Source organism: Stegastes partitus, unplaced genomic scaffold (assembly GCF_000690725.1).
Source record: "Stegastes partitus isolate 25-593 unplaced genomic scaffold, Stegastes_partitus-1.0.2 Scaffold1766, whole genome shotgun sequence".
NCBI classification, from domain to species: domain Eukaryota; kingdom Metazoa; phylum Chordata; class Actinopteri; family Pomacentridae; genus Stegastes; species Stegastes partitus.
The window spans coordinates 10,348-23,013 of record NW_007579497.1 but is presented as its reverse complement, the minus strand read 5'-3'; the positions used below and the strand labels follow the sequence as shown (position 1 = coordinate 23,013).

General features: G+C 40.5%; 2 protein-coding genes across 3 annotated transcripts in view; both read left to right on the top strand.

The window, feature by feature from the left end:
• znf513b (zinc finger protein 513b) overlaps positions 1-10,480 on the top strand; it is a 20,321-nt gene extending 9,841 nt beyond the window's left edge. Inside the window, exons 6-7 of the mRNA XM_008302145.1 lie at positions 8,460-8,653; positions 9,642-10,480. Coding sequence (XP_008300367.1) covers positions 8,460-8,653; positions 9,642-10,256 — 809 coding nt within the window. The 3' untranslated portion in view covers positions 10,257-10,480. The remainder of the gene's footprint in view (positions 1-8,459; positions 8,654-9,641) is intronic.
• Positions 3,867-7,899, top strand: plaat1l (phospholipase A and acyltransferase 1-like). Of its 2 annotated transcripts, none has more exons than XM_008302144.1 (5): positions 3,867-3,950; positions 4,698-4,827; positions 6,079-6,167; positions 7,482-7,646; positions 7,722-7,899. In XM_008302144.1, exons 1-5 carry the CDS (start codon positions 3,942-3,944, stop codon positions 7,785-7,787), a joined length of 459 nt encoding a protein of 152 aa, XP_008300366.1. In that variant the 5' UTR covers positions 3,867-3,941; the 3' UTR covers positions 7,788-7,899. The 2 variants fall into 2 exon arrangements, with proteins under 2 accessions (XP_008300366.1, XP_008300365.1); XM_008302143.1 differs by having other exon boundaries at positions 3,875-3,950; positions 4,683-4,827.
• Positions 10,481-12,666: the final 2,186 nt, after the last annotated feature.

Genomic DNA, 12,666 nt, shown 5'->3' with positions numbered 1-12,666 from the left:
GACAGTGATAGTTGATTCATCACTCAACAGTTATTCAGATAATGTAAAAACCACACTCTTAAATAATACGCTCTTAAGAACATTTTAGGAACAATCTGAAGGTTGTTCAGCAATTGAGCCACTTCACATTTTTAACCAAACTACCTAAAATCATAAATGGAAATCTATCAGCGCATAAATAGCTGCTTAGAGTTCGGATTATTATTCCGGATGTGGTTATTTTCAGATAAACATCAAATCATGACGTTTTATGTATCAGCTGCAGACATTAGAAGATGTGTTTACAGTAAAGAGATGAAACGGAGAAAAGCAGCAGATTCTCACATGTGAGAATCACTCAACCTTTACCAATCCTTTTAGGAACGTTTCCTGAATTTCCTCTGGAGGAACCACAAACTAAATCTGCTTAATTGCGTAGAATAACCGAGGAATTAGCAGTGCTGCTTGTTACTGGCTGCTACAGCTTGTGTAGTTGTAAACAAGCACTCGGTGGTTCTGAAATAGGACGGAACACCGACGCTTGTGCCGTTAACAGGGTTTAAAAGCAAAATTCTGAGCTTTTCACTTCAAGTCCTTGTTGAAACAAAGTGAACTGCGGTTGATTAGTTTACCTTCAATCCGTTAATTGTTGCTGATCAGGACGAACTGGAGCAGATTGTTAACAGAGTCAAGCTTTAGGACTGATTGTAGCTCCTAAACTGCAGATCAACATTTCAATCTTACATGAATGAATGATGCTTATTTTCATGTTAATGTTACAACACCGTGCATCCTGTTTTTAAAAGTGGTACCGGCCCGACTATAGGACGACCCTCTGTTTTCCTTTTCCAGAGATTTGTGTAGTCCAGGAAGACGGTTGGATTGGCGTGTTGCGTCTTTTCGAGTCGTACCAAACGTTAAAGAACTCATCAGAAGCTCCTGCTGGTTAAACTGGGCTAACCAAACACCTCTGGTCCTGACTGCTCGCTTAAAGTAAAGCAGCAGGTTCTAAAAAAGTTATAAAACCGTCGTGTTGTATTCGGGCCGGTGTGGTTGTCTGTTTGGTTTGCAGCTAAAGGGAATGATGCAGGTTTTGAGGAAAAACGACATGTTGTAGATTATCAGAAGGCTGAAGCTGATATATACAGAATACTGTACGTGTGTGTGTTTGTGTGTGTGTGTGTTGTGTAAACACTGGTGAACCTCCGGCTCAGGTTGGAGCTAAACTCAGGTGCCTTTGACAGACTGAACGACTGTAATGCTGCACTGACTTTATAAATGGGCATTAATGTGTGTGTGTGTGCACTGAAATCACACAGACTTCAAATCTGTGAGGTGACGTCAGTGTCTCGCTCTGTTTTTTGGGGAAATGCAGCGATCCGATCATGAAGCCAGTCTGAGTCTGAGGAGCTGGAATGTTTTTGTTTTTCTCTACAGAGGATCTATATTTTGTAAGTGTGCGTGGATTCGCAGGGTGGATCCTCCGAGGCTTCACAGGGATTTCAGAGCGGAGGGTTTTATCCTGGACTGGTTTTTTCAGTGAGGCTCCTGTGCAGCTTTAATCTCAAACACTGGGGCGTCAGTTAGCAGCTAGCGAGTTCTATTCATAACCACATGCAGACAGGCACGGAGGTGTTTGCTGCATTCGTCTGACAGAAACGGCTCAGAAACTGAAAATCTTGTTGCATCTCTCACTGGTGATACAAATCATCGGCCTCCCAACAACAAAACAAATATAGACGTGAAATAAAACCATTACCGTTACAATTGCTAGTCAACTGTAAGTTTTCTTTCGCTTGGCTCTCTTGCTGTATCAGAAAGCTAAATAAAAGAAAAACTAGATATACATCCGTGAGGAAGAAAAAAAATCAACGAAGACTGTATTGAGTATTAGAGTCAGACTCATTTGAAAAGTCAGTTGTCTGTTTTGAGAAAAAAGAAAATCTTAGATGAAAGACGGTTAACGAACAAAGACATAAGAAATATTTTACATTGTTGTAAACAGTACGTTTAGCTGCAAACATCCTAAATAGTGAATGTTGAGGATTTTAGGTTTCAGTATTCACCACGATGAAACTTTTTGGTTCCATTCTATTAACCTTTTTCTTTTTCAATTACATCTTTATTTAATCAGAATTCTCTGTTTACACAAAAGCAAAATATGGTCAAAATTCTTTGAACTGTAATAAATGATAAGAGATTTTAAAGTGGAGATGCACAGGAGCCCCACTGTTATTTAATTTATACAACCACAGTTGCATTCAGGAGGAATCTTGTGCCTTTTTTCAATTATGGACTGACTTCTTTTTTTTTTTTTTTTAGATCTAGATTCTGAAACATGTTGGGAAATTAAAGATCTGTGTTCACACTGAGAGGCTCCGTATTTATCTCGGTGTTTCAGAAAGTATCTCTGCTTGCTTTACTTGTTTTTAGCACAAATTTCTTGAAAATCAGTCTGTCAGACATGAAAAAATCAGGGAAGAGTTTATTGATAACGGAACTCTTATTTTGTCAGCTCATTAAAGTTTCCATCAAACACTGAAAACCTGGTTTTTATATTCAGTTTTTTGGCCTTTCTGCACTCAGAGCAAGATTCAGATTTAGCAGTTTAGCTGTTGTCGAGTTTGACAGAAAAATTAGCTGTTGAACTTTGAGTAACAGTCACATGGAAGTCCCTGTGCTGCTCTGTGAAAATGATGCACCTTAAAATTAAAGACTGTCTCAAAGGAGTTGTTTAACTTTTTTTTTTAAATGAACCTTTGAGCTACAGATAAAGCAGAGCTGGAGCCAGAAATGGTTAGCTTAGCTTAGCTTAGCTAAACACTGGAGGCTGGAGGTCAGCAGCAAAGTCCAAAAAAAATCAATTTACTGTTTGTTTAATCTGTACACAAACAGTCCTAATAATGTAAATGTTGCCAGATTTGTTCCAACAGTATCTGGCAACCCTTTCCAGAAAAGTGCTGGGTGGTGTTGAAACCAGTGTGGTTTATTAAAAAGGTTACAACAAACTGATTACATAACATTAGACACAGTCTGCTAGTTAGTGAGCGTTGGAGATTGAACATGTCGAACCATTTCTGTTTTAACGGTTTATTGTGGAGCTAAAGCAATGAATCCACTCGTAGACTGGAAGTAAGAGCGCTAAACATTCACTTTATTGCTGCTCTTTTAAGTAAACTAAGGGGTTAATTGAATAAAAAACATTCCAAACCCACAAAGGAGGGTTTAATCTTTAAGAAATAAACTGGAGAATGTTGCAGCACTGTTCAAAAGTAGTACAAATAAGTGCAACATTTGAAAATGAATGTTTTTGCAAGATTTATATCCTTAAAACTACAGATTACCAAAGTAGAAGTTTTAATTAGGCTTTAAGAAAAAATGAGGATCATCCTCAAAGTGTGAATTTAAAGACTTAACTGAAATGTATAATTGAGTGTCATCAGCCTAATGTTTGATAACTGCTGTTATTCTGCCTGTTTTTGCACCGAAAATGATGCAGACTTAGTGATCCGAATTAAAATATTTATGACATGTCATCACATTGCTGGAAACTTATGGGCGCTGGAGAGCTGAAGCTGCTTCCTCTTTCAGCCTCTGTGTTTAGGAAACACCTGCTTCACCCGCCCAAAGGTGGAGCACCGAGGACGCTGAGCAACTTGCGGCCGTCCACGATCACATATGTCATCTTAAAGCCGCTGAAATGTCCCCAAAAAACACCTCCAACCACAAAATCGCCCCCCGAAGTGAAGCCAAGACAACAAAAATGGGCAAAAACACAAATGAGCTCTTCAGATGTAGGTGTGATGGGGAGGAGCTCAGCGGACTGTGACGGTGACAGACTGCTGAGCTTCACTATCACATGAGTACAGGCGCTATGTAAAACAGGTGGAGCCGCTGTGTGCACGAGCTGTGGGTTTCAATTCAGAAGCCACTGAAGAAAGTTACAGTAAACACTTGAACCCATGGGCCTGGTGAGTACAGCTAAAATCCTATATAATCTTCTTTTTTTTTTAGTTTTAATCACCAATATTAATGCTGAATTTATCCAACTGTCTTGGTACCACTTTGTAGATTTGTCTTGATGGTTAATGTACACAGGCTTCCTCTAGGAAAAAAAAGATGTGAAGCAGTACAACCAAAATCTGTTCATGTTAACAAGCACTTCAGCTGTGTTTCTATCTAGTAACTATCAAGCGAATATGAAGCAAACTTATGAAAAAGTTCACCAACATTTAGAACTTCTGATCTGATGCTGTCATTTGCTGTAATAATAACACATTTATGAAGCATTAGTAAAAGATTTATTCAGCATTATTTACTGATTAGAAACTCTTTGTAATGTTTTGCGGCAGCCTCTCTGATCCTTTTTTTTCTAATCTAGTAAATATTTTTGGTGTTTTTTTTAATGTTTTGTGATATCTAACGTATCTAAGAACAAAATCAAGGCAGATATAAAGGGAGCAAAATGTGTACAATTGGACCAAAAGGTGTGAAAATAATAGAATGCGTAAGACAGAATGAGCTGCATTTATGAACTTGCTTCTCATTATATGGTTCCCATTTTAGTCACCTCAGGTTTCTGTTGTGGTTGAATTAAGAAAAAAAAAAAACTCTGCTTTCGAGCACAACTGACTGAATATCAGCAAACAAGCAGCGAGAACCAAAGTCAGCTACTGCAGCAACTTTACATAACAAGAATAAAGTTCTTGTCCTTTCAGAAAAATTCCCACCCCAAGTTGTTCCCGGGGGACATCGTGGAATATCCCAGGAACAGATACTTCTCCCACTTCGGGGTGTACTACGGCGAGCGGGACGGCGTTCCCTACGTCGCCCATCTGACGTGTCGAGGTCGGTGGCGTTCCGCTGCAAAGGCACAAAAACTCTTACTTTCTTAACACAAGTGCAAAAATCTGCCAGAGCTGTTGGAGTACTTCAACTTTACTCCAAGGAAATGTAAATTGTTTTCGTAAAACTGAGCATCTGTGTATTAAAATGTGAGAAAAGAAGGTAGAAAATTAACCTTAGTGGCAAATAAGTTCAGTAAAATCACTCCAGTGGTGGATTTTTTTTTTCTGTAAAATTGAAACTTTCCAGCTGCCAGGATATCTTTTAAGATCTGTTATCCTTCAAACACAAAACACCAAATAGCAAGTTCAACTGGCTTCACTGACAGATCCACTAGTTGACTTACACTTCGGTGTTTAAAATTTTGTAATAAATTTAGCAGAAGTGTAACTACTATATATACTTTTTAAAAATCCTACTTCATATCTAGTCTTTTGTGTGTAATTTAATCCTTAAATTTCTTATTTTAACACACAAATTTGAAAGAAATCAGCTAGTACAGCAAAGTTCGCATCAAAATGTGTGCTAATTTGCATATTTTTCCAACACACACGATAAAGCCAGCTTCAAAAGTCTTTTTCCTGAGTCAAAGGTTTTGTCTTTTTATGACTCCATAAATCAGAATATACTATGAACAGCCTTAAAAATGTTTTGTTTTTTACCGTCTTTTGAAGAAATGTTCTATAAATCAGGCTGTGAACAATATGTGAACAAACAGAAACATGTAGGAGCTGCTGAAGATTTGATTTCTGACTCAGAGTTGGAAGAGAAACTGAGAGAATGGCTTCTGATATTGTATATTTATTGGATAATCACATATATTCTCATTCGAAACCACTATTCACAGGTAGAAGTAATAGATTTTACCATGAAGCTTCCTCCGTTTATCACTGGCATTAAGACAGCTATATATTTTTTTTACAAGTTTTTTTGGAAATATTTTGCATAAAGAAACACACAAGGTCTTATCTATTAAAATATGCAGTAATTTGCATACATTGCTGGGGCAGAAATCTGATGTGTGATCGAGCCGGGGTGAAAACTTCTTAGACATGTTAGAGTCATTTTTACGGAGGGAGATTTCAGATATCTTGATTTAGAACTGTTCAAATTAGACAGTCAAAAGGCTCTTTAAATCTGCATATACATATATTACATATATTGTAGTTGGAACCTACTTTGCCCGTCTGATTTTTCCCTTTATCTAGTATTTTATTTATTACTAATTACAAAAATGTGCTCACTGTCTTCCAGATTCAGACACTGTCCTCCCGCTGTTTGGCCGAGCTCTGAGGTCCGAGATCAAACTGGATCCGCTGGACATGCTGGGGGAGAAATACAAGGTAGTCCACACATGCAGAACAACAATGTACAGTCGTCCTCGAATGTATTCACACCCTCTTATTAAAGAAGGAAAAAAACAGCTGTCACTGAAATACGGTGAAATTGGAAAAAAGTAATAATAAATTAAAACTGAATGAAAATTGCTTTTGAATTGTGGTTCAACAGAAATATATATAAAAGCAAAACAAAAGAAACAACAAGCACGATGGGACCCGTAGACTAATATTTTGTTGAACAACCCTTTGAGCCGATCACTGCCATCAAGTGTTTTCTGTATTCAGACTTCTGCACCTATTGACAGGTATTCTGGCCCCACTGCTCATCAGCAAAGTGCTCTAATTTGTCCGGGACAGTTTTTATATTTTTATTTTTTTAAATTATTCTTTTCAACCACAATTCAAAAGCAATGTCGTATTTCACGAAATTATAATTTAACAAATTTTTATTTATTTTTACTCTTTTCAGTTTCTACTTATTTGAGTGATTGTTGTGAATTTTGCTTTTTCTTTAATAAAAGAGTCTGAATACATTTGAGGACGACTGTAGGTTTATGCTGTCAGTCTGTCTGGTTACTGATGGGGATGTCAGAGAGGGCAGAAAACAACCAACCAGCATTCGTCTTTTCCAACTTTAACCAATCAGCATTCGTCTTTTCTGAGTTTGGCCGATTAGCATTTGTATTTTCTGAGTTTAGCCAGTTAGCTTTTGTGTTTTTTGTGTTTAGCCAATTAGCATTTGTGTTTTTTGTGTTTCACCAATTAGCATTTGTTTTTTTTTTTAGTTTAGCCAATTAGCATTTTTCTTTGGTCTTTTACAGCTTTAACCATTTAGCATTTGTTTTTGGAGTTTAGCTAATTAGCATTTGTGCTTTCTGAGTTTAGCCAATTAGCATTTGGGATTTCTGAGTTTAGCCAATTAGCCTTTGTGTTTTTTCTGAGTTTGGCTAATTAGCATTTGTATTTTTTTGTGTTTAGCCAATTAGTATTTGTGTTTTTTGAGTTTAGCCAATTAGCATTTGTATGTTTTTGAGTTTAGCCAATTAGCATTTGTGTTTTTTTGAGTTTAGCCAATTACGTTTTGTCTTTTACAACTTTAACCAATCAGCATTTGCCTTTTTTGAGTTTAACCAATCAGCATCAGGCCAGTTTTTTAGGTATCACCATGGAGAAGGTTTTTGTTCCCTCCTGTAAATAGTTTTCAGAGAAATTCCCCAGGGTCGGTATTAGCGGGTTTTAGGTTTTGTGGGTTCCTGCGCTGGAACTTGTTCCGTTTCTCCATTTAGACATTTAATTGAAAATACTTTCTGACACCAGGTCAACAACATGCTGGACGGCTTGCATCCGGCCCGAGACTTCCACAGTGTGGTGAAGCCGGCCATCGACGACATGATGGGCCGCGAGGTCACGTTCGACATCCTGTTCCACAACAGCGAGCACCAGGCGACGCTCTTCAGATACGGCGTGAAGAAGTCGGAGCAGGTGAACCACCGGCAGCGAGTCGGCATCGCGGTGTTCGCGGTGAACCGTGTTTAAACGACATCTTCTGTGCTGCAGATCGAGGCGATCTACAAGCACGTCATGCCGTCCTGGAAGAAGCTGCTGGAGAGGAAACAGCTGTGAGGGCTCAGATCAGCCAGCAGAGGGCGCCACCACTCTCTGCAGCAGCATCTCCGGATATCACAGCCAGAGGGGACTTTTCTGAAAGGAATCCTTCCTTCCAACCTTCCTTCCCTTCTTCNTGCAGGAAAAATGAACCCACAGTGAGGAAAAATTTGACGAAACACAAAGTGCAGATTGAGGTGACCCCTCAAAGTTTTTTTTTTAAAAGTCTAAAAAGACAAAATGTTCACGTTGGAAGCACAAAGCAGAAAAGAGGAAGCTAGCCGAAACTGAAAGAGTTTAAAAAATGAGGAAGAGAAATTCTCATTGGTTGAGTGCTCATCGATCTAAAATTAACTTCTGCTGAGCTGAACTGTAGGAGGAGAAACGTTTAGAGGAACGTCGCTACACTTGAGCTGATTATTATCCAGAATAACTGAGTGAAATAGTAAAATTAACTTTTAGTTGCTGGCAAGGGCAAAGGTTTGGAAGACAGACTAGCAGAGGATAGAAGAACCTGGAGGGTTTTTATCTTAAGGCTGAGCAAAGGAGGAAGCTTTTATGATCAGTAAAAGTTTTAGGATGTAGAGGGAGTTTTTCAGCGTTTTTATTAAAGATCGGATCACAAAAATAAAGTAGAACTGCATTTAAATCTGAATACTGTGTAAAAGTTCAATGCTTTTCTCTGTGCAGTCGTGTCGGACTTGACCCTGCGACTGTCCCAGGACTCCGGTTACCTCCAGACGTTGGGGGGCCTCGGCTCTCCCTCCGGCCCGCTCCCGGTGCTCCTGTTCCCCCTGTGCTGCCGGGTGTGCGGCCTCACCCTGGAGGAGGCCGACCTGGAGGGGGACAAGGCCGAGGGGGAGGCGGAGGGCGACGGAGGACAGGTGAGATCTGTGGTTTTGTCTGTTGTTTTATTTTTCAGCTGGAACAAACTGAAAGCGCCTGTGGAGTTCATGTTGGAAAAACGAGGCTGCGCAGTTTGTTTCCATAGCAACAGCAAACAGAAGCAGCTTCCACATCAGTTTGACTTCCCACTTCGTCTTGTTGAGGAAAGTTTAGAATTCAGTGGCCATTTTTAGGACACTCAGTTTTCTGTATACAACTAAATGAACATATATAAATACTTCTTTTTTTTCAAATTTGTAATGCCTGTCTTCACTGATCTCTATTCTGGCATCTTTTTTGGAAAGTACTGTCACATTTTCAAACAAACATGCAGATTTGAGAAGTTTTCTAGTCCTGAGTTTTGGTGTCAGGTTTGTCAAGTCCACTATGGCCAAAGCAGGTTCAATCATCAGCCTGAGAAGTTAAATCGTGGGAGAACACGTTCTTTAAGATGAAGTTGAATACTGTGAGCGCACCATAATCACATTAGAGCTTCTCTCACCAGCTCAGTGTCATATGACTTGACCAAGTCGATTTTTCAGGGCCGAAAAGAATTATGTATAATTGAGGAGATTGATCATCTCTTTTAAAGTGAAAAATGTCAACCTTCGTGTAAAAATGTTGAATAACACAAAGTCCAGCATGAAACTTTGTTAATATGTTTTTGGTTGTTTAAGTTTCAACTTTGTGAACGTTGTTGGAGGCCACAGAGAGACAGCTGAGTCACAGCTGAAGTAGAGCTTTTTTAAATGAATTTATTTTATCAGGAATGGGTTAGAAAATATAGAGATAGTTGGAAAAATGATGAAGTTGAACCCCACAGATGTATTCATATATTAGATATTACTGTCAGGACAGCGCTTCAGTAAATGGACTTGGTTTCTGTCCACCACCAGAAGTGTGATTTAGCAACATGACATGGACTCGTCTGGTCTGTCCTCAGCAGGAAAACCGCCTTTGATCGTGTCCTCTGTTTTGTTCTATCAGGTGTGTCGTCGCTGCTCGTTGGACCTGTTGTCCAAAGACGGCTCGGGGCCTCCCTGCAGCCCAGACGGCTCTCGGGGACCTCGGCGTGGACAGCGAGGCTCCAAGCTGTACCGCTGCCCTCGCTGCCCCTTCCTGTCCCACTACCCCAACCACCTGGCCCGACACTCCCACACCCACTCCGAAGAGAAACCCCACCGCTGCCCACACTGCCCCTACACCTCGTCGCACCTCGACAACCTCAAACGCCACCTGCGCGTGCACACGGGCGAGAAGCCCTACCAGTGTCCGTCCTGCAGCTACGCCTGCGGGAACCTGGCCAACCTGCGCCGCCACGAGCGCATCCACTCAGGCGCCAAACCGTTCCACTGCGGCATCTGCGGCTACTCCTGCAACCAGAGCATGAACCTGAAGAGGCACATGCTGCGGCACACGGGCGAGAAGCCGTACGCCTGCGCCGAGTGCGGCTACACGACGGGCCACTGGGACAACTACAAACGCCACCAGAGGAAGCACGGACACAACACGGACAGCTGGGATAAACACACGCCCATCAACGGGCTGAGCTGGGGAAAAGCCACTCAGGAGAGCCAGAGTCAGGGACAAGAGCACAAGTAGATACACTGCACGGGTGTGTGGGAGTGTGTGAGAGTGTGTGTGAGACAGAAACAGAGCTGCAGCGATCAGTCCATAGACCAACAGCTACACTGATAATTGATTACTGGCCATTTCTTTCAGCAAAGATGCCAAAAAGTTCACTCAAGTGTGAGAATTTGCTGCTGATTGTCTGTTTGTAATGTTGTAAACTGAGTGTTTTATTTTCAGACAAAAACGTTGCAAAGCAGCATTTTCTCCCCCATCTTAAGATCCATTCATCCATTATCTATACACCGCTTAATCCTCATTAGGGTCGCGGGGGGCCTATCTTAAGATGAAACGATTAATCAGCTAATTGTCAAAATAATCATCAGATTAGCTGATTTTTAAAAAAACTTGGAGAGAAGGAGGTGTCAGGTTTCCTGCAATGAAGTGAAGCGCTAATCAATGATATGAAACAGACAGAACATTTACAGACTACAGTTTTGACGGCAGAATTAGTCATTTACTGGCAAAACTTCTCGGAGTTTCAATATTTCTGAATTGGATCATGTTTAACTTCATGGCAACATGACAGTGATAGTTGATTCATCACTCAACAGTTATTCAGATAATGTAAAAACCACACTCTTAAATAATACGCTCTTAAGAACATTTTAGGAACAATCTGAAGGTTGTTCAGCAATTGAGCCACTTCACATTTTTAACCAAACTACCTAAAATCATAAATGGAAATCTATCAGCGCATAAATAGCTGCTTAGAGTTCGGATTATTATTCCGGATGTGGTTATTTTCAGATAAACATCAAATCATGACGTTTTATGTATCAGCTGCAGACATTAGAAGATGTGTTTACAGTAAAGAGATGAAACGGAGAAAAGCAGCAGATTCTCACATGTGAGAATCACTCAACCTTTACCAATCCTTTTAGGAACGTTTCCTGAATTTCCTCTGGAGGAACTACAAACTAAATCTGCTTAATTGCGTAGAATAACCGAGGAATTAGCAGTGCTGCTTGTTACTGGCTGCTACAGCTTGTGTAGTTGTAAACAAGCACTCGGTGGTTCTGAAATAGGACGGAACACCGACGCTTGTGCCGTTAACAGGGTTTAAAAGCAAAATTCTGAGCTTTTCACTTCAAGTCCTTGTTGAAACAAAGTGAACTGCGGTTGATTAGTTTACCTTCAATCCGTTAATTGTTGCTGATCAGGACGAACTGGAGCAGATTGTTAACAGAGTCAAGCTTTAGGACTGATTGTAGCTCCTAAACTGCAGATCAACATTTCAATCTTACATGAATGAATGATGCTTATTTTAATGTTAATGTTACAACACCGTGCATCCTGTTTTTAAAAGTGGTACCGGCCCGACTATAGGACGACCCTCTGTTTTCCTTTTCCAGAGATTTGTGTAGTCCAGGAAGACGGTTGGATTGGCGTGTTGCGTCTTTTCGAGTCGTACCAAACGTTAAAGAACTCATCAGAAGCTCCTGCTGGTTAAACTGGGCTAACCAAACACCTCTGGTCCTGACTGCTCGCTTCAAGTAAAGCAGCAAGTTCTAAAAAAGTTATAAAACCGTCGTGTTGTATTCGGGCCGGTGTGGTTGTCTGTTTGGTTTGCAGCTAAAGGGAATGATGCAGGTTTTGAGGAAAAACGACATGTTGTAGATTATCAGAAGGCTGAAGCTGATATATACAGAATACTGTACGTGTGTGTGTTTGTGTGTGTGTGTGTTGTGTAAACACTGGTGAACCTCCGGCTCAGGTTGGAGCTAAACTCAGGTGCCTTTGACAGACTGAACGACTGTAATGCTGCACTGACTTTATAAATGGGCATTAATGTGTGTGTGTGTGCACTGAAATCACACAGACTTCAAATCTGTGAGGCGACGTCAGTGTCTCGCTCTGTTTTTTGGGGAAATGCAGCGATCCGATCATGAAGCCAGTCTGAGTCTGAGGAGCTGGAATGTTTTTGTTTTTCTCTACAGAGGATCTATATTTTGTAAGTGTGCGTGGATTCGCAGGGTGGATCCTCCGAGGCTTCACAGGGATTTCAGAGCGGAGGGTTTTATCCTGGACTGGTTTTTTCAGTGAGGCTCCTGTGCAGCTTTAATCTCAAACACTGGGGCGTCAGTTAGCAGCTAGCGAGTTCTATTCATAACCACATGCAGACAGGCACAGAGGTGTTTGCTGCATTCGTCTGACAGAAACGGCTCAGAAACTGAAAATCTTGTTGCATCTCTCACTGTTGATACAAATCATCGGCCTCCCAACAACAAAACAAATATAGACGTGAAATAAAACCATTACCGTTACAATTGCTAGTAAACTGTAAGTTTTCTTTCGCTTGGCTCTCTTGCTGTATCAGAAAGCTAAATAAAAGAAAAACTAGATATACATCCGTGAGGAAGAAAAAAAATCAACGAAGACT